Source organism: Bacillus rossius, chromosome 5 (assembly GCF_032445375.1).
Source record: "Bacillus rossius redtenbacheri isolate Brsri chromosome 5, Brsri_v3, whole genome shotgun sequence".
Taxonomy (NCBI): Eukaryota; Metazoa; Arthropoda; class Insecta; order Phasmatodea; family Bacillidae; genus Bacillus; species Bacillus rossius.
In genome coordinates this window covers 30,194,063-30,220,794 of record NC_086333.1, presented here as the reverse complement: position 1 = coordinate 30,220,794, position 26,732 = coordinate 30,194,063, and the positions used below count along the sequence as shown (strand labels likewise).

The window sequence follows — 26,732 nt, the reverse complement described above, 5'->3', positions numbered from 1 at the left end:
TTTAGGCATTATCAAAAAAATTTTAATCACATAGGAAGAATTTAACCTCTCAATACGCAAAAACTTGCCGTGCTGGAAAGATCACAACAATGGAGAATAGATGTGAATACAAACGCATACCGAATACCAACATACGTACGTGAAAATTAATACCGACATAAACATGTACTATTTATTATTTACAATCGTTACGTTAAGCAGGGTTAATTTTATTTTCGTAGCCTACGTACTTTATTTTAAATAAACAGTAAAAGCAATGCGCTTTAGTGTGTAATATTTTAATGATTAAAAATGTAATCGTAGAAAAACATATTTTGGACGTATGTTATTTTTGTATTTACAGAAAGTGAACGGCGGCCATTGTATCATAGTTATCAACATCTTAAATTATTATGGTACGCAAGATTACAGTTTAAAGAAAATATTACGTTAATTCCGAGACTTCATTTTAAAATCTATAATGAATCACCGTCGCATATAATATATATGGCTGCTAGTTACTGTAAGAAATATTTGATTGTGCTGAAGATGTGAATTGTCCTTACAGAATGGAAAAAAAAACGTAAATAATCAGGATAGACGAAATTTCGTGACATATCGCGGATTTCGCACAATTTCGTTTTATTTCGTGTTTTCAAGCGGTTTTCGGTGTTATTTCGTTTTATCGCGCATTACCATATAATCGTGGCTCTACTGATTGATTATTGATAAACAATTGGTGTTCTGATTTGAAAATGGTTGACAAAATATAAGTACTTTGTAGCAAAACAGTTATTTATTTAAGAACAGATATGTGTTTGCACACAATTCTATTTGTTTTGATTTTTCTTATCTTTTATGATGGTTTATTGGATGGTTTCTGATAGTTTTAGGATCAAGTCGCGACCCAGGATCAAGTCGTGACCCATCTGTAACCCTTCCGCGACCCACCGTTTGGGAACTGCTGCTCTAGGTTACCCCGATAGTCCGGTACATTGCCCTTAACACCTTGGTCCTCGTACAGCATGTATAATACTTGCTGATGTTGATGGCAGCTAGTACGTATACAGACCGTTGCAAAATGTTGACTCAAATTATACATGCCTGTGCCACAAATGTTTACGTGCCACAAATTCTGGCCAGGACAGGCTTGTCTTTCATATGGATCATTGAACACACACATCATAAATTACTCTCTTTACACTTTATTGTGTACTTCACAACTTACCATTACTGATACTGGTTATTTTAAAAGTGTTAAAAATAAAGAAGAGTGATACATGATGAGCAGTAGCAGCTGAGGCTGACGTAAAGTGTGTGTGTAAGTTGTATTGTGTAAGCGTGGTTGCATGAGTAGTGGTCGTGCACAGCGTTGCTGGCAGCGGCCGCTCCCGAGCAGGCTCCCTTCATGGCAGACGAGTGCCTTATGGCCATCCCAGAGATAGAAGGGATAGACTACACAACCAAGGAGTACCTCAACTTCGTGCAGCACATCCAGACTACCGTGGCGAGGCTCAATAGAGAAGGTTAGTACTGCACACAGTTCCCCCCCCCCCCCCCCCCCCCCCCCCCCCCCCCCCGACAGTGCCTGTGACTGCATCACGCCTGGTCGGTTTCCAGTTGACTGGACGTTGGTGACGTCTCTTGGCCTTGGCCTTCGCACAATGAAGGGCTAAAACATGGTACATACACTCTATACAAACTTTATTTGCATGAAATGTAAGATGAGTTGTAGGGTCGCACTTTGTGTCGTCATGTCCCGAGAGTCGAGAGTCACGAAAAAGTAACAAAACTGAGGGACTGGTTACGAAAGTCACAAAAAATACAGAAATAAATAGAAACATTGCTAAAAGTCATAAAACTTTAATTTTCTATAACCGTTTGCTAATTTGAATTTTGTTTTTTGGTGCCTTACTTCAGTATTTTGTTGCCCATCACGTATAAATAATTGGTGTCTGTCCACTTAAATCACACAATGCTGCCAAGTAGTATGGATTTTCCATAGTTATTACTGATTTAGATTATTTAGACATCCAGTTTGTGAATCGCAATTGTGTCATTTACTCAAGAAACAGATAAACCTACTGATATATCAGCAATATTGTGTTTATTTGCATTTCGTTCAATAAATCTAGCTCATGTGGCTAGCTGCTGTAGAATCCATATATTTGCACAATAATTTTTAGGTTCTTGTGCTCGCAGCTCTATAATTCTGGTAATACGTGTAGGTAATGTTTGGCAACGTGAAAAAGACTTGCAAGGGTGGCAACAGCCATCAGCGGAACAAGCTACCGTTGTGTCGCTTTTCGTTTCACCATTAAATTATGCCAGGTTTAAACAAGTGTGTGCTGTGGTTTCTTATGCCTAAGACAGTATAAAGGTTTTATCAGAGTTTTGTGATATCTACACAAAAGTGTGACTGTTTCTCGTTCCATCTTTAAGTTTCAGAAATTATCAGAAATATGATTTTTGTGAGTCATTGCTTCCATGACTACTGATGCATTAAACTGCAGGAAAATGTCATGCGTACTTAAACTTTTTTTTGGGACAAACAACGGGGAAATTGAGGCTACGAATTTTGTGAAGCATTACATTTCTTTAGCTGTTTTTGACTGGAGGTATTTAATTCAAGATTTATGTTTTGAGACACTAAAACAGTAAAAGAATATAGAATTTTGACATACAAACATCTGCATAAGTTCAATGTATTGCGAAACTAACCAAGGAACAAATGGCATCTACTTCGCTTATTTCATCTTTTTCTGAAGCACTAGGGGTTAAGCCAATAGGGTGTGCTATAAAAACAATAATTTACCCTCGAGGAGATTAAAGAATCCTAGCATGCAATGCTTGCATTACCAAATGCTAATAAGGTAAACATTTTGTAGAGTACTTAATACAAATTTATATCTTGAAAATTTTTAAGCTTTTTAAATACAGGTTTTCAAACCTGTGTTATTTTTAAATTATTTAATTTACTGTAAAGGAGTTGGTGTAAATTATTTAGTAATGTATTATTTGGCCGAAACTTAATAACATTTACTCTGAAAAGGTATAGAAATTGACACATTCCTGCTAATAGTAGTTTTCTTTAATGTTAAGCTTAGTTTTGCATATTGAATTTAAAAAAATTAACCCCTGACATAAAGTTGTAAGAAATTTTACTAAAAGGTTCTGAAAAAGGTTCACCAGGTAACTGTAGACACCTTGATAAAGGATCGCCAAGCATGTACTTGACAAGCTAGGACAACATCGAAAACTGACAGAACAGAGTAGTCACATAAGTCTTAAAAAGGTGTTAGAGGCCGTGTGCATGGATGAACTGATAGTTATTATCGCTGATGGGAGAGAGTGCCACGGAGCTGGCAGTGTGAGATGCAGTTGACAGCGAGGTTCATGCAGTCTGCCCCTGCTCCTTTTTGATGTTACTGCGAGGCCCAGGTTCAGTGGGAACTGCATGCTTGGAGCAGAATGGATACGCAGGTGTAAGGGATTGGCAGAATCGGGGGGACCACTGGCATTTCTACCTTCATCACGTTTTGCTACAGGCGGTCCCTTTCAATGGTGTGCCATTGCACAGTTTTGGTGCTCAGGTTTTGCAACTGAATCATAGTCAATCCCAATTTAAAAAAAAAAAAGAGATGGAAACCTTGAAGGGGTCAACGAACTAAAAATTTGTACACAGTAGATGGTTGCCTCATCTTTGTTGACAACTCTGTTGATTGACTTTTTTCATTCTATCTTCATCAATGCATGCTAATATTTTGTTGTAACTGTGCTTGATTGTTTCAAGGCATTAATTTTGCTTATTGGTAGAACCAGGAGTCAGTGTTTTGTCTGTTATTTTCAGACTTGTGCCTAACAAATCCAGAATCCCTACAGGCATAGAAAACTGGGAAAAGTTAGGAAAATTAAAATGGTCGGGGAATACTGGTAAATGTCAGAGAAAACACAAATATTTCTGTAATTTTTTCTTGTGATAAAAAAAGGCAAATGGCAAATACTGCATTATTTGTCTGCACCTAAAAAGTGCTTAAATTTTTATCACCTAATTCCATTGATGTTCTTCCTTTTGTGGAATCCCAGGCTTTCTACTGTAAACACAGAGTTAAAAAAAAAGTATTTCCACATGTTTACATACAAGTTTGATAGTTTACATTCAGTAGTTTTAGATAAATCAGTAGTAATCATTTACAATTTACAAACATGTATATTGAACGTAAAGTGTGTTTATTTTTATACGCAGTCATTTACATATTTTGATGTGCCCATATCACCAGTCATCATCAATCCAAAATGTAATATTGCCAATAATTCTGGAGATCACTGGCTTCTGGGTGTTAATAGAGATAATATTCTGTAGAGTTATTAAAGAATAGTAGAGCAATCATATTGTTATTGATCAAATTTCAATTGCGTAATATATTTCATGTCGGAAGATATATATCAAAAGTTTTTTTAAGTAGAATGTAGTTCACTATTTTTTGCACTGTTTGGGTTAATTGAATGTGTTGGTAGGGCTTACGTATTAAATATTAAACCTACTACATATATGAAAATAAAAAACTAGACCAGACCGCACATGTTTTGAGGCCATTAAAAAAGGGCATCTGTTATCATTTAAAAATTCAAAAATAAAACATTTCATACAAAACAACACAATGAATTGTCTCATGACCATTATCAGCAAATCTGTAAGGGCCTTGATTTAAAGTGAGTGACTTGTAAAACTAGCTTTCTGACTCGGGTAACCTTTACATGTGAAACAGTTAAATTCACTTACACAAAAAAGGATTATAGTTTTTATATTGGTTGTAATCTGAATTACATTACAAATTTTGTAATGCTCATGCTGTTAAGTAGTACCTACTTCAGACAATAATTGATTTTCACCTTTGCATTGAATTTTACATTTTCACAGTATTTTAAATGTAGCCAACTTATCCCAAATTACCATTTTTACAATATCACAGTATCCTAATCACTCGTTATTGCAGTAAACTACTTAAAGTTTCAGAATGTGCTCTTAAGGAATGATGGGTTAATATGCCAGGAATAGTGATGGGATTTTCGATACTTCGATACCTCGATACCTTCGATACTTGACGGTATCGCAAAGTATAGAGTATCGAAACTGTAAGTTCGATACATTTTTTCGATACCGGAATGCTTGTTCATTTGTATTGAATTAAGTTTTGAGTCGCCATCGTACAAAATACAACTACAGTAGAACCTCGATGATACGTTCCCGTTTCATACATTTTCCCGTGTCATACGCCGATTAATTTTGGTCCCGCCGAAAGTACTATATTTACAATGGTTTACTTTCCCGGAACATACACTTATAAAATCATTAATTTCCCATTTCATACGTTTTTACGAAGCGGATAAGTCCTAAAATTCACAAATTTTTTTGTTAGATATATTCCTCCTCATAAATTACGTTTTAATTAATGCTTTTATTTTGAAAAACGTTCATTGTTTACCTTTGCAAACGTAAGAAAATAACTTTATCGCACCATAGATATGGATAGTATCAGGAAGACTGTGCACTTCGCTAGTAGCATCTATGGCCAGCACCAAGCGAGACTAGTGGCGCAAACTAGCAATGATTATGAAAATGGTGCACGCGCTTTACCAAGGCACGGATCTCATATTTTGTGCATTCATTAATCTTTGAACTGAATATACCCGTTTATTATTGTTTTCTTACGATCGGATTGTTTTGTATTTTACGTTTCTCAAGTTAAAAATTTTATTGAAAATTGTTCTGTTGCATAAAGTTGTTTGTAAAATGAAACAAACAAGCAAATATTTCTGATTTTCTTTTTACAATAGCCTAATTTTTTTATTTCTAATTTAGGCTTGGTGACTTTTCCCCCCCTCCAAGAAAGGACTTCAAACATTTTGTAAGGCCACTGTTTCTCATTTCAGCTTTACTTGATTATGGACTGTATTTTACATTTCTGGTGGTTTTATTATATGTATATATAATGATGAATTCATATCTTTCATTAATATAATACAATTATTTACACATTAGACATTATGTATTTAAGTTTAATCTGACATTGTGCTGGTATGATAGATTCAATTTATATAGTTTAAAACTAATTTATGTTATTTGTAATAATTGTTACTAATGGGAAAATATTTTTCCCTGGAGTATCGAAAGTATCGAACTGAAAAAACAATACAGAATCGAGTATCGAAAGTGTGGTATCGTCCCACCTCCAGCCAGGAAGTAAAAATATAAAATGGATTTTCTTTTCAGTACTTTTCTATGAATTACCAAAAATTAATTTCAATAAGGTGAATTCTATATAGTAAAATCATATTAGAAGTTCGGGTGAAGTCCATTGCTAGTATTTTCTAAAGAGAAAATTTTTTTTATCATGTAAATATTAATTTATTTTTCAGGCATGTGTTTTGCGGTTAAAAAGACACATTTAAACGGCATATGCAACATCCTTTTCCTTCAGAAAATGTGTCAACACAAGTGGCGCCACCTGATTGTGTCTGAAAGGTTAGGGAAACTTGTCAATTTAGGTCTGTAAAACGTGGAAGAGTCAGGGAATTTTAGAATTCCAAACCTGTAGATGCCTGAAATCAAAAATTTATTGAATGCTTGGTTTGTAGTTATCTGTCTGTGCCCGCATATTGCTTGTGAAGTGTATCGAGAGTAATTGGGCCAATGATATGAACACACTCTAAACAGGAGGCTCTAGCTTCTAATTGCATGATTGTTAAACTCTGTCTAAAAAAACAATAAAATAATCCTACTCATACATCTATTACATCATCTCACATATTGTAAGGTCTATTGACAGCCTGTATACAGCATGTTGCAACCCTCAAGTTAGTTACACTCTGCCTGTTTCTGCACTGTAGTGGGTGTGGCGTTTGGTTGCAAGCAAGACCACTCTGAACCTGTGCTCATGGCTGTGGGCTTGTATAATCTTCTCCAGTGCTAAAATTTACAGGAAATGAAGTTTTTGAAGGAAGTATAAATTTCTTGCAAAACTTAGTACACCTATCCCTCACTTAGCACGTCTTCAAATTGCGCAAATTCAATTAGCGTGATGTGAATTTTACTGCCCTAAACTTGAATAGCACGTCTGTAAATTATAGGTAGTTAACGCGAAATCTCCGCAGGAAAAAAAAAGTCGGGCATGACGCCACAAGTCTACTTCAACTTCTGTAAACAACAGATGTTCCGTGGGATACAGTTAGCCAAACAAGAGGGGAAGAGATGCACACGCAGATCTGACTACGCTATCGACTGTTGTACAAACATCAGGTATGGCAATTTAAATTGCGACTATGGATTGTAAAGGACCAAATGTGCCGTGCCGTACTGTTGTAGCCTGGGCACAGACCGGGCTGTGAACTCAGTCTAGTCAGTGGCAGGGAATTCACACAAACAAAAGCAACGTCTGCCCATTCAGCTGCCGGTAACTGTACGTGCGTAATCACCTGCAGTTGGAATCATAGTGGAATTATGACTTCCAAATGAGAGCATAATGCATTGTGTTCAATTATTTGAGACAAAACTAGAAGTATTACGGCGTGCTTATACTACGATAGTAGTTAAGCGTTAGTTCAGACTCGCAATCAGGTTACAGATAGTTTTTCTATTTAAAGTTGAAGAAAGGTTTTTGTTGCGTGACTTATTAATTTCAATTGTTTGGCATGCTTTTGTATACTCTACTTTTTAAATAAACGTACTTTCCATGAATGGGTATTGTTTTTATGAAGAAAAAAATTTTCACATAAAATTTGCACCCCTACTTTTTAAACTTGATTTTAGTACAAAATGTGTGACAATTCGTGACTTGAAGGTCACGCCCGGGCGGGCAAGTCAGCCAGCCGACTGACGATAAAGTACGTAACCACGTATCTCCCATTATGCGGTGTCGTATTTGTTATACAAAGTGCGATGGGAGGCATATAAAGATAAATGGTGTGACATTTATAGTTGAGTGTTATTCAACGCATTTATATTACGTAAAGTGTATTTTCCTACACAATTTTGGAACACATAAAATAATTAGCCTTGCTATTTATGGAAACTAATGCTTCAGAATACGCGATTTCGAGTAACGCGAGCATTTTTAGGAACAAATTAGTTGTGCCAAGTGAGGGATAGGTGTATAGTACTTTTAAAAAAAATATTTTGCTCAACATCTTTGTTCTTAACCCTGCGGAGGTCGCGCGCAAAAATTAACCTTAGTGGTCATGCGCGGAGTAGGACTCCGCAACTGTGTTACACACATATTCATGAAATTTTTTTGTTGCATGTTAGGTAAAATAAAAGGAAAAAAATCAATAGAAGTTAGTTTGATTTTACTAATAGCTTAAAAAATATATAAATATTAAAGCAACAGTTTTATATACATCTCTTCGCTAATGTACAACTTTTTCATAAAACATAAGAAAACAAAAAAAAATAAACCTACTTTAGTAGTGAAACAATGGGTCAGCATGATTATTACGGTTCTAGTTAAAAATTAACATCTGAAAACAATTTTCTAATATTGTTTTCCATGACTATATTTCTTTTGAAATTATGTATAACTATTTATCTGATATTCCACCACTTTGCAATGAAACATAATCAGGAAGCAAATGTAAGTATAAATGTTTTAGTTAGTTGTGCAAACAATTTGACAACATGATTACCTATTACAATGCCAGTAACAAATTGCCATCTGAGCATAACTTTCTAAATAATTTTTCATTACCTGCTACATTTCTCTCGAAATTCCCAATAATCATTTCTTGATATTCTACCACTTTAGCATAAAACATCATCAGGAAGCAAAACACTAAGTAAATCTGCTTTAGTGCAAAAAAAGTTGTCGTCATCAATATTACAAGACCAGTTACCAATTTAGGCCTAAGCACAACTTTCTAAAATAGTTTGATTCACCACGTTTATCTTGAAATTTTATTTAGAAAACTAGTTGTTTGAAAATTCAAACAGTTCACAAACTTACTGCATCTGTATACCTATAATAATAAGCAAAACAATAATATAATTTATGTAACAAAAAGAACACATGAAACGCTATTATTTACAGAGGATTTGTAATCGGTGCCATTTTATGTGTAAGACACACTATTCGAGCAATCTGGGCAGTTTACAGATCCTACATGCTGAAGAGACACAAATTTCTGACACGCAGCATTGTGACACATGTACTTCGTTGGCCGATTTTTTGTTCGGTCACAAAGTTTACACCTCCCACGCCTTTGTTCAGTGTTTTCACGAGTGACAGGTGTCTTGTCGTGGGGCATTCAACACTTCCTTCAAGCAAAGACTTATAGTCTGAGGAAGACTTTTACATACAAGTCTCGCATGTAGGTGGTCTTTTAGAAGAGCTTTGGATAATGACTTCAAGAAGTCTTTCCTCGAAGATTTTCGGCCCAAATTTGTGCAGTGAATCACGTAGGAATTTATTCCTGCAATATTTAGTAATGCAAAGAAAATTACCAAAGTCCAGCATCGTGTTATCCTTGCTACATTGTAAAGTGATTTCATTTGATCAACAGTATCAACTCCAGATTTTGTTGAATTATAAAATGTGACTATTTCAGGTTTGTCAGCTTTATAATCCATATCGTCACTAGCATGCATTGTAGATATGAGTAGTACATTTTTATTTATTTTTGGTTTGTATGACACCAATGTAATGTCTCTATTGAAAGCAAAAAGACTGGATCCTATTGGTCTATCCTTCACATAGACTGTTATCGGTGGTAGCTCTCTTTTATTTTTCTTGATTGTCCCAACTAGTGTCAAGTTTGTATTATTTAGTAAATCCATGGCTAGGGGCACGGATGTGAACCAGTTGTCACAAGTCACATTTCGTCCACTCTTTGCTATGGGCGCTACCATTCTCTTCACAATATCATGCCCTGAGTTTGATTGTGCATAAGGACCTTCAGGTTGGTTGCCACAGTATATTTCTAAATTTTTTGTATATGTAATTTTGGCATCGACTAATGCAAAAATTTTAATACCATACTTGGCAGATTTAGAAGGTATATACTGCCTAAATCGGCAGCGACCACGAAAGGCCTCAAGCATTTCGTCAACTGTGACAAACTCTGATGGTGAATAGTGTATCTTACAGTTGTCAACAAATCTGTCAAGTATGGTTCGCACAGCAGCAAGTTTGTCAGTTTTGAGTCTTTCATTTATGGTTGATTTATCATCGAATCTCAAGGCTCTCAGCAGAAATTTGAATCTCGATACACTCATAGCCAAACGAAAGTATTCAATGCCAGTTCCATTAGCAGCTCAAAGGTCATTGAGATTTGTATGCGAGGCTTTCATTACACCCCCAAGGAAGACTAAACCCAAGCAAGCTTTTACTTCATGAATATTTGTTGTATGTGTGTCTCTTTCTCTAGAATAACTGCCCTGTAAACACTCTATATACAAATTTGTAAACTTCACTATGTCATACAACATGTTCTCGGTAAAATATAAATCAAACACTTCCTCGTAAGTAACTCGAAATCTTGCATCGCCCAAAGCACCTGGAAGATGTCTCACAATGTTGTGACGCCCTTGTCGGCAGGTTCGACCTCTTCTTACTGGGCGGTCGTACCTCTGTGTGTTGCCATCTCTTCCACGATAAGCAGCTTGCCTTGGAAAATCATCTTCACAATCTGATTGCTCCGTGTCTGTAGTATGGGGACTTACCTGGAGAGCATCTTCGCAGCTGTCATCACTACCTTCTACTTCAAACTCTGGGTCCTCCATTTTTCAACATCAAACTAATATTCAAGTCTCACAAATGCTCGCGCGCGGACTCAGATGCCACCAGTCACGTAACACGCACGATCGCGCGCGGACTCAGACTCCGCCTGTCATAACATGCATGTACGCGTGCGGACACAGACTCCGCACATGACACGTGTCCGCTCCTTGCGACAGCTAAGAACGCACTGACTAGCACATTCTACCACTCCTCCCGGTAGGGGAAGGTAGCTAGATGGCTGACGACGCAACATGTAGATAACAAAAGAAAAACAAAAACAAATATATATGCGGAGTTTGAGTCCGCGCGCGACCACTGCAGGGTTAATTTGCTGCTAAAAAAAATCTGAGTACATATGATAGTTCTGTAAAGAGTCTGATCGGCCCTGCTAACACAACGACCAAACATTACAATTTCTCCTTACACATGAACGCAGGAATATGCAGGAAGAAATTACACTTTTCAAGGTTAATGTTTTCTCCTAAATTTAGGATGATTAGTGGTTGATGAAAACAAGAGTTGTAAAAGTTTATGGTTTTTTATTTACGAAAACTGTTTCAGAATTCATTAAAATTTAATTATTCTGTAGTGTTACTAAAAACCAAAAAATTTTCTGCCGCACCTAACAAAACATAATTATTGAAATGATTGTCTATAGAAATTCCTTGCGTTATAAGGCAGACTATCTGGGCCCTAGTCCACAGAGGCAGTTACTGCCATGATTGTTGTGGGCTTGTTCTTTAATAGTATTCGTGAGCCACAGAGTAACCATATCCTGCCAGTTCACTCGCCCAGTGACAACTGAAGTGTACGCAGCTAAGCTGGCTAAACTATGCTTTTAGAACATTATAGAAGGTTATCACATGCTGTCACATGTATCTCCTCTCAAACACAAAAAATTTCATGATAATCTTTCCGAATGCAAATAACATTAAACAAAAAATATTAATTAAAATTTTCTGTGTCAAAACTTGGAAAAAATTTATTTTTGTCATTTCTTGGTTATTTAATAATAATAATATTCTTAACACACACACATCAGTAGTAGCAAATCAATTTTTTTTAAATCCAATCATGTTTTCATCTAATAATTTACATTGACATTTTTCCTTTAAAAAAATCCTTACCCGCAAGGTGTTCACATTCTGTAAAGTCTACTCTTCCTGGTGATAGTAATTTGAGGGGAAAATGTCATGTTCCAGTCCGTTATCACCCATAATTAGTGTCGAGATTATATGGCAAATTATGATAAAACCTAAATAACAACACAAAGCATGTCAATAAAACATGAAACACATAAATGCAGTTAGCACCAAAATGTAACTCAAACAGTGAAATCAATCAGCAATTTGACAACACTTAACTCAAATTACAAAAATTTAATGTTTTATCATGGTAACTTTATTGAATGTGATTTATTTAAACAATTTTTGTATCAAAATGAATGTCCTAAATAGATACTTAATATATTGTTTGATTTTGCATGTCTTACATTTGTAACACATTTTTACGTTAATGATTACACATCTTTTAAACACACCAACTTTTTGATTTATTTTTATTTTTATGAGTACACCTATCCATCACCTAAAACGACTAATTTGTTCCAAAAAATGTCCGTGTTATTTGAGATAGCATGTTCTGAAGCATTAGTTTCCATAAATAGCAAGGCCAATTTATTTATTGTGTTCCAAAATTGTGTAGGAAAATATACTGTACGTAATATAAATGCGTAGAATAACTTTCAACTATAAATATGTCACACCATTGCCTTGAGTGTTTATCGTTGAGTGTTATTCTATGCGTTTATATTACGTAAAGAATATTTTCCTACACAATTTTGGAACACATGAAATAAATTAGCCTTGCTTTTTATGGAAACTAATGCTTCAGAACACGCTATCTCAAATAACACGGACATTTTTTGGAACACATTAGTCATGCTAAGTGAGGGATTGGTGTACATAAGTGCATCTGGTGTCTATCACAATGATACTATTTTGGTGAAATAAGTGTTAAGAAATATTTTAGTTTCATATTTGTTGATTAATACACTTTTTTTAAAATGAATAAAGAAAATATATATAAAAAAACAATAACACCAGACTCTTGTGTTCTAGCTAGGTAAATAGGGTGAGACACAACTGTTTTGTATGTAGGTGTGATTCATCATTAATTAAAACCTCCGTAAGGCCCTGTTTCTGCATATTTACCGCATTAACTGAAAAACTCTTATATGATGCTAATATAATTCAAAAACTATTCAACGTACGTAAATGAAACAACATGATCAGAGACATGAATTTATTCTTTGTTTGATAAAACACTTGTTTTAATATTGAAATCATTATTGTTAACTCAAAATAACCTAAAGTAAAAGACTGACACACTAGAACTCAGAGGTCTTGTGAGCAAGGTCTTAAACTCACTATTGACTTTCCTGGCCGAAGCAACTAACTTGAATCAGTTACGGTGATGTGCAGTACTGAAGTTAACTGTGATATTTAAAATACTGCAGAGAACGTTTGTGAGTAAATGTGCCCAACATAATTTTCTGTACATTATCAAGCTACAGTCGATACAGTAGTGATATCTGGTTGGGTCTTATTGTTTTGAAAGATTGTAATTAATAATGTTGAGTTAACCAATTGTCCAAGAGACACATGAATTATTAGATTTGTTATTGTGTATGTATGGTCTGTACAAAGAGTACTGACCTCTATGTTTATATCTCCATTAACAGTATATAAAATCTTTCATTTAATTTGTTTTCAAATTTATATTGTTGTTTTGTTTGATCACCTGTCAGGAACTAAAAACTAAGGCTATTTTATGTTTTAAAAGGTAAAGTTTACAACTGCACATACTTGCAAATGCACCGGTGTGTGTGTACATACAGCAAAATATACGTCTGTAGCAGTAACCTACACAAAGGCATATAGGTAAAGTTCCAAGCCCCAAATAAAAATAAAAACATTCTTACCATTCAAAACTGATGCTGTTGTATAATTATTTTAAATTTTACAGTACTTGTCGCAAAGGTGTCTTGTTTATGAATGTGTGCTTTATCTTTTTATTTGTATGAACATGCCACATTTATTTATACTGTATTTCCCCCTCCCCCCCTTTTTTTGCCTTTTATTTCTAATATTAACTGTAACTTCAGTACAAAATGTTCAGTTAAGTGTTCCTTTTGAACACAAGACTTTAAAAGTATTATTGACAGTTGTTGCTATTGTTTTATTTTGCAGCAAATAATGGCATCTGGAATCCTCACAGAGTGGAACTGGCTTTGTGGACCCATTACGTGGCATCAGAAATGCAGCCAGAGCTGTTAGATAGTATTCCAGGGCCAACAGAAAATGGCATGACGCATCATGACCAAAAGAATGGAGCCTCCATGCTGAAACCTCAGGTAAAAACTCTAATCTTTATAGTCACTGTGTCATGGGTAGAGACAGGTGTTTTCGGTGAAAAAATTTGCACAATTTTGTTACTTTTTACTAGATGATTTCGGTATATTTTTCGCTATTTTATCAGAAGTTTCGTCAGAAATTTCGTTGATTTTAAAACTGCAATATGAGGTTTATAAATATAAGTTTTACGTGAATGTGTTTAATATGTCATTTAAGAGTAGAACTACACAGTTTGTCTGCATTGTTCAGGTTTCAAAAAATGCAAATATTTACTAGGCCTAAACATGTTACAAAGCACAGTACTAGAAACTGTTTTAAAAAATTTACTGACAAAAAAAAAGCTCAAGTCCTAACCTAAAAAAACAAATAAGTTACGTCTATTTTTACCTGTGGCTAGGTTATATCAACTTTTTCCAATAAATGCTGTAAAAAAAACCGACTCGCAGCCATATGAATATTTCAAGAGTAGGTAGGCCTAACAAAATTTATTATCGTAACATTCTGTTTATCTGCTTAAGAATGCACAAAACTGTTAAAATATCATACGCTTTAGCACCTACGTGCAATGTAGGCCTACTTGTGCATCCATTGACGAAGTTTCGGGTCATCCAGTTTTTCAATCGGGAAGTTCGCTTCGATAAAAGCTCGAGTTGTTGACATAATGAACTCATTCTTGTCAAATTTTGCTTTTTTTGCCGTCAAAAAGGCTGATTCCAGCGAAAATTGCTTTTTTGCACTGGATTGTTGACTTTCCTTGTTTTTGTTATGCGAGGCACTGTTTTTTATGTGTTTCAACCACATGTCTTTCCGTTGCCACTCTATTCGAACGTTAAGTGAAGCAAATAGTAATGAGGTTTCACTGTACAGATTTGTGGGAGCATACAAAATTTAAGTGTAAAAAATCTTTTTAACATCCTGTTGTAGTAAAGGTTAACCATTGTTTTGGGAAACTTACTTATGGATTGTAAAGTACATTGAGAAAAAAACAAGTAAAAACTTGTATCTGTGTTGTCTCTCTCTTTTAATGCTTAAAGAACATCAAAAGATGAATCAAAATTAACATAGAACATACAAAAATAGATAGATAGATCTTATGTTAAAGAAAATCAGTGTGGTTAAACATGATTAATGTTAGAATTTACATTTCTATTTTAACTTTATAGGTTAAAACAATTTATTTAGGATGATGAGAATTGTTCTATTATTTTGGTTTGAAAAACAGTTCTGCGGAAGAAATATTTTTACAGAATGATCTTTTCTGGTGAAGATAATTAGTAGTTATATACATTCCTTTAGATTTACTGCAGCATGCCAAAGTGTGGTGGGGGTTGTGCAGGCTGGAGAAATACGTTACAGGGAGGTGAAAAATACAGTTCAGCTATCAGCACAAAACCTGAGCAGTGATGAAACAACTAAGGCAAATTGTTTCGACAAAAAAAGTATTTAAGTAATATAGTGGGTATCACTCACCTCAAGACACTGGGGTGTTCTGTAACGAACTCATGATAGCAGCTGTGAAGGTATTCAATTGAGGAATAACTCGCTACGCTGCGGGACTACATTTCATAAATAACGCTGTCATAGTCCGGAAATGAGGGGCGGAGCAGTTTAAGTATTACGGGCAAGATAGGTCACCAATATACTGACAGGAGGACGTGGAGAAACATGTAGATTAGCGACCCTAAAGGAGCCAAGTGAAAGGAGTCTGGTAGATAGCATATGTAACATAAAACACATAGGCATGGGACCGTTAAGAGGGGAAGGGACAACAGACGGTGGGTCCAACGCCACTAGATGGCGCATGTTGGCTATGCAGCACGTGCGTAACTCCAGGGTGTGTTTGAGTAGGGGATACACTATTGGAGGAGCTTACCAACAAACAGGGGAAGGAGTGGGAGTCAGAAATAAAACAAATACCTAGATTTGACTGATTAACTCATATTCCATGAAAAAAAAAATACAAACATATTTTAATTTTGCAACAAACTGCTGTTTGGTTTTAGAGTTACATGCTTTTAAATATATCAAAACGTACCTACAAACTGGAGTTTTTTAATTTTTCAAAAATTTATAACTCAAAACCCAAAGGTAATAAATTTTCAAACTTTTTAAAAATTTTTATCTGTAAGCTAATACTATCTCATATTAAAAAAATAAAGATCTGAAGACGACATGTTTTGACCATTTGTTGATTTGGTGTGGAATGACCCCGTTCTGAATTCTCATGACGGCAATCTTTGCACAGGTAAGGTGACTTGTTGCAGCGTTATCTTTGCGCTTACTGGTAGCAGCCTCTCCTCGATCAGGTTTCCAGCATTGTGTGTCGCCAGACTTGGCCAACATGGACGGAACTTCCCCTCCCATCCGTGTATCAGGCGGTAAAGCTCTCCCACTCTGCCCTCCGGGTTGACGGAGCAGGGGGCAGGCTGCAAGAAAGCCGAGAGCCAAGTATGAATCTGCGGGAGAAAACTGTTCTCAATTTTATCCATCAAAATTTCAATAAATGACTAATGGGTCTTATCACAGTAATTTGTTTTACAATAAATGGAGCTTTGTTTCTACATTCAAAAATCTTATTTTGCAATAACTGATTTGCATCTTTGCTTTGAAAAATTCTTTTCGACGAAGATATGATAAATTTTGAGAAACTGTATACTGAGATGCTATTGTTTATTTCATAAATATTTTTCTCTGAAAGAAATTAAGTTTAAAATTTTCTTCTTGTGCAATGTGGCACAGGATGAGAATAATTGTGTGATAATTTTTATTTATAAGTATGTAGTTGTACATTAATATGAAAAACCTAGTTTCAGAATGACGTTAATGATTGCCTAAATGAATTTGAACACTGCTACCAGTTGAATTATTTCTATGCAACAGCTTGCTGCTTGTTTTGTGAAACTGTTAAAGGTGTTATTTATTAAATATGCACATAACATTTAAAACCATACAACTATTATTTGATAAAAAACAATCTAATTCCTTATTTGGTTTTACCAAAGGCATTAGCATAAAAAAAAATTAAAATAGTATTTTATTTCTGATACTTTTGCCAACATGAAGGTGTTTGATTATAGTTTGTTATACAGAATCGCAAGGTATCTGCTACCCATATTGCGGTGTGGTGTGTGATCATCAGCTCACAGCTGTAATCAGACTGTTGAATGAAGCATCTAGGGACACCCCTGCCTCCCTCCACAATCCACTCATCAGTCAGGCAACCACTGCAACTAGTCATTGTAGAAATGTGTTGGCAAACGTGCAGAAATGATAGAATACAATATCCACGAGTGAAACATGGCTGACCGAGGAGAGGTGTTGTCGGCAGGAAGGAGACCAGAGCTCGGACGAGAGCCTGCAGGACGCGGCCAACGGCAAGCTGCCCCTGGATGACACGGCGACCCCGTGCTCGGACAAGCCACGGCCGGACAACACTGACGACTCCACGGCCACGTCCGACTCCGGGACCAGCGAAGAGACGGAGCCGCCCTCCAAGAAGCCCAAGGTGGAGGCTGGGAAGTGACCGCCGTGTCCTGTTTTCTACTGACTCCACACCACGTTCCCTCAACTGACTTACATTTTGTACGGTAGTTTCTCTCCTGCACGGTGGCGCGCGAGAGCCGGTGTCGACAAGCGTCCTCTTCTTGTGTGCGTCGTCATGATTGTTTCGATTTGTCGTCTTATGGATTCATTTGCGTCGAGTAATTTATCATTCATATTGAATAACATCCAACCACTTTGAAATAGCTGCTAGATGGTGAAAAACAGATTTGGTGGGACTTAGTGTCAAAGGAAAGTGAATTTTTTTGTGTTGGAACTTAAACTGCTGAAGCGAAAGTGGCGCTGTAGTTTTAGGAGACAGACAAACTGTTTTGTAATAATTATTTTAAGAACTTAGGAAAATGCAAATATGTAAATTTTCTTAACACTTGCAAGTTGTAGATTATGAGTAGATTGAAACGTACCAAATATGCAGCGTTTTATAATGTATGGGATGACTTTTTTTTGTAATGGTAAATACGGTGTGCTCAACATTCCACAGAAACTTGCAGAGACTTGAAATGCAAAAATGGAAACAGCAGCATAAATATTACATGAGATATGGAGTTGCAAAGTAAATAATCTTACTTGACAAACATTCCATAAATTTGACGTTACTTATGTACTTTTCATTTATCACATGCTTTAAACAAGAATTTGTAGGTATTACATACAATCCTTATATTCTGTCTGACTTTGCAACTTCTAAAAGCCATGACCTGTCTGCAACAATTACTGACATGCTGTTTACATTAAAAGTAAAAAAACAAAAAAACAAAAAAAAACAATTAAAAAAATATTATATTGACAGTGCTAAAATATAATCAAAACATTCAAAACCCATGTATTTTTAGCATAACGGAATGTTTTATTTATTTTTAATTGGAAATTGTACAGTAACATTTTTTTTTGTTGGCAAATATGTAATATAAATCATTTTTTAGTGATTTTTGATTGGGATGTTAAAATGTGATCGAGAATGTGGACAGGCGTGTTTCTCAGTTGTAATCTATACATGTTTTGGCGATCACGGCTAGAGAAATGGCTGAAGATTTCTGAGGTGTTAGTTCAGAGTTGCTCTCTATTGTGTATGGTGTTAAGTTATGCTGGTAGTATAATTGTGTTCTTACAGATATTTTCTGCTGAATTTAATGTCATTATTAAGGTATATTTTTGCAGTATTTCACCATATCTATGGTGATAAAATACAAAACATTTCATCATTGCCAAATTTTATATGAAATAAATAATAATTTTTTTTAACAATTCATAAGTTATTTGTTTAACTAATAGTAGGTATTTATTTATTTATTAATTATTTCTTGTTTCATATCACCAAGTTGCTAATAAAGCAGACTGTACAAACCACTAAAGGACGGAAGTTGAGGTCTCAGAATACGTTGTTTTATGCTATATACTCTATATATTAAACCAGCTGATTTGAAGGAACTAAATAGATAATTAATTAATTAGTCTAGGTTTTTGATGCAGCCTTATCAGTATTGGTATTTATTGCATGTCTGATTTTGTCATACTCAAGGGTTTGATGTTGCCATGAATTTTTCTCTCTGGTATTTTAGGTTCATTGAAACAACAGTTTAAACAAAAAATAATTTTTTGGTAACTTGTAATATTTTACTACTGCTGTATTGAGGTAATTTTTCTTATAAATACACTATTGCAAAAACACATAAACACTTCATAGCCGCCAACTATCAGTTTTAGTTTATCACTCACATTGTCCAGATGTTGCTAGAGTTATTTAAAAAATGTATCAGTGTGAAAATAGGCCAATCTGAAAATATTTTGACTGCTTTTTTATCTTTTTCTAACTAGACAATGTTTTTACATTACCAATATGCAATACATATTAACAATAAGGAAACAATTTTTATGCTAGAGTAGAACCTGTTCAATTCTAACTTCTGTTTTTAAAAATTTTCGTAATCAAACAATTTCACTGTGCATTTGAGTATCCTTTTAATTCAATGTAAAAAAAAAAAAAGATTAGAATATTATCCAGATAATTTAAAGTAAAATGCTCTATGCTGTAGTAAAATATTTTATTTTCTGCGAAGGCTACATATTCTTTTTTCACTATAGAAAGAAAGGATACTGTTCACTGTTTTGAGGCATGTTTTATGACAGGAATGACCTCTCTGGACATAATTGTGTCCAAACCTTTCAAACCATGGGTCAATGCAACCCTGCCAAATAGCAAGGAAGTGAGCGGGTAGTACTCAGTTACCAGCTGTCCTAATCCCCTTGTTTGTTTAGTATAATCTTGAGTTACACTTAGCATGCATACTATAAAGATGCATTCTATAAGGTTTGTTAAAATAGTTTTAACCACATTAGTCCAACAACATTCCTGTGTCAGGGGTTACGAGTTCAATTCAACTTTTTAATTTTTTGTTTTGTTTTCTGCCATATTGCACACTGGCAATGCAATTTGCAAGTCTGTATTGTGAAATGGTGATGTTGACATGCAAGTGGTTGGTGTCCCGCAATTTGTTAGTAATGAATATGATAAGCCACAAGAACCCAAAGGACATTTTTAACGCAGACCTGATTTTACTGTTTTTCGAATGACCTCTGACTGAACGCTGGAGGATTGGGGCTGCTCTGGTGATAGACAGGGATTGTTATGAAAAATTGCCATACTGAAATAAATGTTTTTGTTAATTCATTATTATTTTTCAGTTCTTTCAGCCTTGAACTAAACAAGTTCTATTTTACATCAACATCAAGTATTACTTAGTGTCATTACTAATGCATTATGTTATCCTTGTTTACAAAATGAATTGAAGAGAAAACAATTTACAGGAACCAGAAAATTCATAATCATTTTACTACATATGTACATGAAAAATGAAATTCCGTGATGTATTTTATACATCTCGTCTTGCCAAATCACAGTATATTGCGTAATCCGTAATCCCTAAGCAGTAAAGGCTGACTTTTCATGTACAGGGTGAACATAGTCTTTTTATGGTTACAAAAAAACTAATAAAAAAAATTTAACCTAGAAAAAAGCAGAATTTATTGGTGCATCTTTATTCTCAACTTGTGAAGTTATGTCTTTATATCTCTTCAACTTGTGCTCTGTTAATTTAACTGAAAACAAACTGGTCATACTCAATATGTATATATGTATCCCTTTTTTATTATACATGGGTTGCATTACAATCAATACCACATTTATTATCCTTCCTTCAAACTATTGCCAGTAATGTAGGCTGAAAACCCTCCTTTTTTCCTAAAACACTAAAGAGGTAATATTCAGTGTACCTGGTGGCCATGCGTTGGACCGTACCTGTCAATCCACAATTGTGGAAACGTTGCATTCAAGAAGTTATGGACACTTGTAAACTCCAGTGTGGTGGTGCACCATCTTGTTGGAAATTTGCCAATGGCCGATTCTCTTCCAAGTCGCAAGTCAAAGCACATGTCAAAGCACACTTTTGCTGAAATGGTGAAATCACTACTGTATTACACCCATAATTTTCATCTTTTTGAACTCATTTGAATGTTTTTTGATTCAGTGTCTTTGAAAATAAATGAAATTCTTGTAAATGACTATGATTGTACTATAAATTTTTGTCATTAAATCTAATATGATATTTTTTATTACAATTTAAATTGGCTTTTTCTACTTCCATTCACCATAGATCTGTATGCAATAAATAAAATATGGCGGAATTCAATAACTGTAACTGCGGTAGAGCATGCAATATTTGTCCAAAGAAAAACTATTGATTCAGCCCATGATGCCTAGTTTAAAGCATAACATTGAACATGCAATACATTTCTATGCACTGTAATGAAACAAGATCTCTTATTTTCTGCATGGGCAAAAAGTAACTTTCTTAACACCACAAATAAATTACCAAAAGCAGACATAATTAACATTTAATTCAGGGGAAGCCGTATGTTCTTGGGTGCATGTGCAGGCATGTGTGTATGAAACTTAAGACAAAAAAATGGCATGAATTCTTAACTTAAGCTGCTGTAAATCACAGGAAAATTATCAGGGTAGAAGATGCAATCTTGGTGAGCTTAGTAAGTGTTCCAATGTTACGGATAACACAAAGCTTCCACATTTAGAAAATTATTTCTCGTAATGTTAGACTGTTTTACTTTGATCCATTCAAGGTTTATAACATACAACAGGGCTGAATTTATTCCACTCAATATACCGTATTTACCTGCAGAAGGGTCACCTCTTCGTATGGGTCGCACCCTAAATTTTGGGCAAAAAATTTCTAACATTTTTGCTGTAGGGTATAGGTCGCAGCACCATATATCTGTCGTCACTAGAGTTCGGTGGATACAAGTGAAATGTTCCTTTTCTCAGCTTATTGGCACGTAAGTGGCGATCCTCAGCTCTTTTTTTTTTACTACTGGGAGGGTGTGAGGCGGCCCAAATTTACACACTTCCTAACAAGACGAAGAAGACTGCTATTTTTTATACCCTTGTTTCCCTTTTATCTGTTGTATTTTAATTTTTTTTACCCATCCCTTTGCCGTGGAGAGAGAAGAGATGGCAAGCTACTCGTTTTCAGTTCTGTCTAAAAATTAGTACGCAGATTACTGCGTAGCTGAAGGAATATTAAAGGTGCTCTTAAAAACACCAGCGATGGCTGCAGTTTTGTCACGGTATGTTCAGTTGATAGCTTAAGAAATCTCATTCAAAAGCAATAATGATTGGGCACAGTTGCATAATGAACACCTTTCAAGATAGCCATGTTAATTGTGTGGGTGCCAGTTCACAGGATATTTACAACAGAGAGAGGGAGGGAGAACCGTCAACATTGCCACATGGCACAACACACACACACAGATGCACACACTCTGGCTGGTTTATTGTTAGATTCTCCTCTCCTCGCCCTAGCAACGCAGCAGACTTGTCTTGCTGCAGCAGATGCGTCACTTGCCGGCACTGCGACCGCTCGGGTGGCAGACACAACACACTACTGCTATTCATGGAGCTTCACACGACTGCTGAGATATTGTAACTAAACAATTTACACTTACTCGTGGAGTTATTTTTATTAAAAACCAACATATGTATTAGTTATTTACGCACATATTTAACCACACAGTACAATAATTTTTCTTTAACCCAAAATTTGCATATGGATCGAAGTACATTTTTTACACCAAAAATCAGCTTAAAATATGTGATCCATACATGGGTAAATACGGTATCTAAAAAAAAGAAGTTGAATTCAAAACTACATATTGTTTGATTCTGCCAATAATGTTAGTTGATTTTGGATCTGAACAATTGCTTGGACTCTGCGTGCTCAGTTGCTCACTGTGCTCTAACAGTCCGGCAGTCAAACACTTGAAGGTTTTTGTCTTTTTCTTTCTAAATGGGGGAAATATTTTTATTTTAAAAATGTTTACTGTCATAATTGATAGCACATGTAAAGTGTAAAGTTAAACACATTTATTAACTCTTTTCTGCTAGCTACATTATTTTTTTGGTTAATATAAAGGAGTTATTTTATAATATTGTACTAATACAAAATATTAGTTTTAATAAAATCACATTAATTTAACATGGCTGTAATTAAAATATTGAGTATCAATATAAAAAAATGCTTTATTTTATTGTTCTTTTTATTAGTAAGAGCATGTGGTGTATTAGTTTATAATTTTATGAAAATATCAGTTTTAACACTACATCAGTCTGAAATTGTGAACATTTGCCTATTGCAAGCTGCATACTTGTCTCGGTTGTTTGTGAGTGTTTCATTAATCCCAATTAAGGTCAGCCAGCCTTATTCATACAGTTTCCTGAAATAACAGTAGAAAGCAATTACAAGCATTCATTTTTTACAAAGGGACAAGCTTAATTAACTGGCAAATGTTAACATTAAGTCCATATTAATTGTGAAACTTTGCAAAACACATTCATAAAAATGGTGATGGCAACCCATAAATATTTTGGCATAATGTATCTGACTATTGTTCTACTTCAATGACTTTTCTGTTTATTATCATTCTTTTTTTGTATCCTAAAAGTATGTGTAATCTAGTAAACTAAAGCCAGAAAGTGATTGTTTTGAAAGTTTTGTAAATTAAATAACTGCTGGAATGAAGTTGTAGTTAGCATTGCCTGCTAGTTAGTGGAGTGTAATGAGATGCTTGTAAAAGTAAATATGGCTCATACGTACTTTTCTTGATTGTTAATTAAGGATATAACAAAATAGCATGTGTTCCTATAGACCAGCAGTTCCCAAAAGCTGTTGCACGGAACCCTGGGGTTCCATGGCAGCGTCACAGGGGTTCTGTGAGTCAGGGCGAATGTCATCTAAAGTAGGCACAATTATTGTCAAATAACTTTATTTGAAGGATTTGGGGTTCCACCATAAGAAAATTAGATCACAAGGTTCCCTTGCCGAAAAAAAAATGGGAACCACTGCCATAGACACAAATCTACAAGTAGGCTGCATTGCCACTTTAGGCTTGCGGACGGTGGTCACGGCGTACTTAGCCTCAGTTTTGTCTCGTGTTTAGGCAATATATTACATTCACTTATGTACAACTGGAATGCCCCTGCAGTGTGACGTAATGTCTGAATAATTAAAAGTATCAACTTTCCAAGTGGTTGTTCTATCGCATTGTGCTGTGCAGTTCGTGCCTTTTGGATATGTGATGTTTAAGATGGTGTTTAGAAGGTACTCTGCAGACTCCATATTCACTCGGATGCTTTACTGTGAATTTTTCCCCAAATGTTTCTGGAGTCTCGGAACCACTGTAGATGGCCACTCCAAGCAGTTGAACACATGTTTAACATTGGTGCATGTTCAGTTCACACCAGCATGCTATAGCTGGGCTTTGTCCAAACCACTCGTGTTAACTCAACATTCAGATCTGAAAATTAAACATCATGATTTGGTTTTCTTAAACTGTAATATAGTATTTTGTTTTTCTGTGAAATTTTTAAGTAAACAACTACGAAGAAGGGGATGAGAGTTCTGGACTTGTGACTGTTGCGCGGTGTTGCCACGTCACCAGCTGACTGTGAGTGTGCTCGCCATTTCCTTACGTGTGTCCAATCACTTAACAGTATTTTTACATTTGCCAGGTTTGAAAGTAGTGATCGTATTCTTACAATTCAGGGGCTGAGAAGAGAGTTAGTTTCATGGCACTTCAAAGTATCTTGAGTTTTAATTGACAATATGTTACTGTAATTAAAAGTGTGGTCAGAATGCAGTTGTGTGCAGCAGTGAGGCCCAACCTGTTTGGTTGAAGGTTTCGTTACTGCATTGTGCTGGCTCAAACAAGTGTCTGGGAATAGTGACTCCCTTTAGTTTATAGTAGGCCTCCTTGTGAATGGCTTAATTATATGATGTTTTTTTATTTAGCTACACGTGTGTGAATGGTATTGTCACTAAAGGCTTGCAGTTCCACGGCAAACTGTGACACTAAACAAAGTGTGTTTCTTTAAGTGCAGGTAGTGTGTGTTTTTTTTTTATTTTTATAGTTTGCAAGTTGTTTGAATAATAGTTCCTTCGAGGTAGTTCACAGCTTGTTTGTACATATTAGATAAATTTTGGTTTGACATTGCATTGCAAATAGTTTGGATGTGGTGTGTTAACTGTGAAGAGACTTATCTGCATTTCATTGCAGCCATCTAACTTAATGGATTAATACTGATTGGTTGTTATTATTCTGTGTAATCCTCACTTTGAAATCAAGTTATGTAACCTTACATCCAGATTTCAAAATTAAATTATGTTAAATTTAATAGATGTTACTTTCTTACAATTATGTAGGATTATACTAAGATAGGAGTAAATGTTTTATTTTTATGATAAAATTTATTTGTGAGTAATGTTCTGTGTGACAAGTTCTGTTTTATACGTATTGCCAGGTTTCTTTGCTGCAAACATTGAGTAGTTTGTAATATTTTACTATTCTCGAATGTTCAGCCATTTCTTGCCTCTATTTTACAAAACAAATGCCTTTTGTAGAAATGTATTCAAAAGGACTCAGAAAGGAGTTGGACATGTGTATAAAAATAAATACTAAAGATAATTTTACTGCATTGGATATAATTTGAGTGAATTTGTTACACTGTAGTATTTCAAGTATTATCTGACAATGGTTAAAAATGAACAAATTGGTACAATGTGCTATTTTTTATATTTTATGATGTGATTGTGAAGTCTTGTTCAATAAATCATGATAAACCCTAGTTGTAGTTCTAGCTGATAAATCAGGGCAGAAGTTTACGCTGTACTCACTCAATGGCCTTATTACAGTTCTTCACAGTTCATATGTTTTTGTGAACAGTTTCTGTTATTTTTTTGGTTCAGTTATGGTGTTAGAGTAAAAAAAACTTGTTGCAAAGAAGACTCGAAATAAATGAAACAATTAAGCTGAAGAGTTGATTCCAGTTACATTAGTTTTTATTTGATTGCCACCAAAAATTCGCTTTTTACATTGCTTGACTGCTGAACGCCAATGTAGAAGATTATTTGTGGATGAATTTATTAGGCAGCTGTCAGTGAAAAGGTTCTTGCATGCGGCAGTGAATGTCATCACTCGTCACTCACTGCACCTCAAGTGCATGGCTGTTATTGGTGCACTGTATTAACTTTGAATGTTTTCTGCTTACTTCCACAGTTGGCTGTGATAAGTTGATGCATGTGGGTTCTTGCTTCGTGCAGGTCTGTCTCCGTCATGGAAGCCTCAAGCGCTAACCGAGTATATGTTTATTGGATATTTAAATTAGCTTCACAACCTAATTTATAATTTACACTGTAATCAATTCAAATTTTTTTTCCTGCATTTTATCAAACCAATAAATATCAACATTTGTCTACAGTAACCACTATTTCTGTAGGTATGTGAAGTTATTATTCAAATACATTTTTTAAAATCACTGAAATGGCAATCTAGGTACATTAAATGTATTACCTAAAACTTTGTTTCAAAACACTTGTTATGAACACAATTTGTGAATGTTATGAACACAATTTGTGAATGCACACTTTCAGCATGTAAT

At 35.1% G+C, this 26,732-nt stretch overlaps 1 protein-coding gene across 3 annotated transcripts in view; it reads left to right on the top strand.

Moving 5' to 3' along the window:
- The window catches only part of LOC134531679 (uncharacterized), a 68,215-nt gene extending 42,107 nt beyond the window's left edge, over nt 1–26,108 (top strand). For all 3 annotated transcript variants that reach the window (XM_063367476.1, XM_063367478.1, XM_063367479.1), the window contains exons 4-6: nt 1,350–1,505; nt 14,003–14,166; nt 17,496–26,108. In XM_063367476.1, the coding sequence (XP_063223546.1) occupies nt 1,350–1,505; nt 14,003–14,166; nt 17,496–17,690 (515 nt within the window). In that variant the 3' untranslated portion in view covers nt 17,691–26,108. The remainder of the gene's footprint in view (nt 1–1,349; nt 1,506–14,002; nt 14,167–17,495) is intronic.
- Nucleotides 26,109–26,732: the final 624 nt, after the last annotated feature.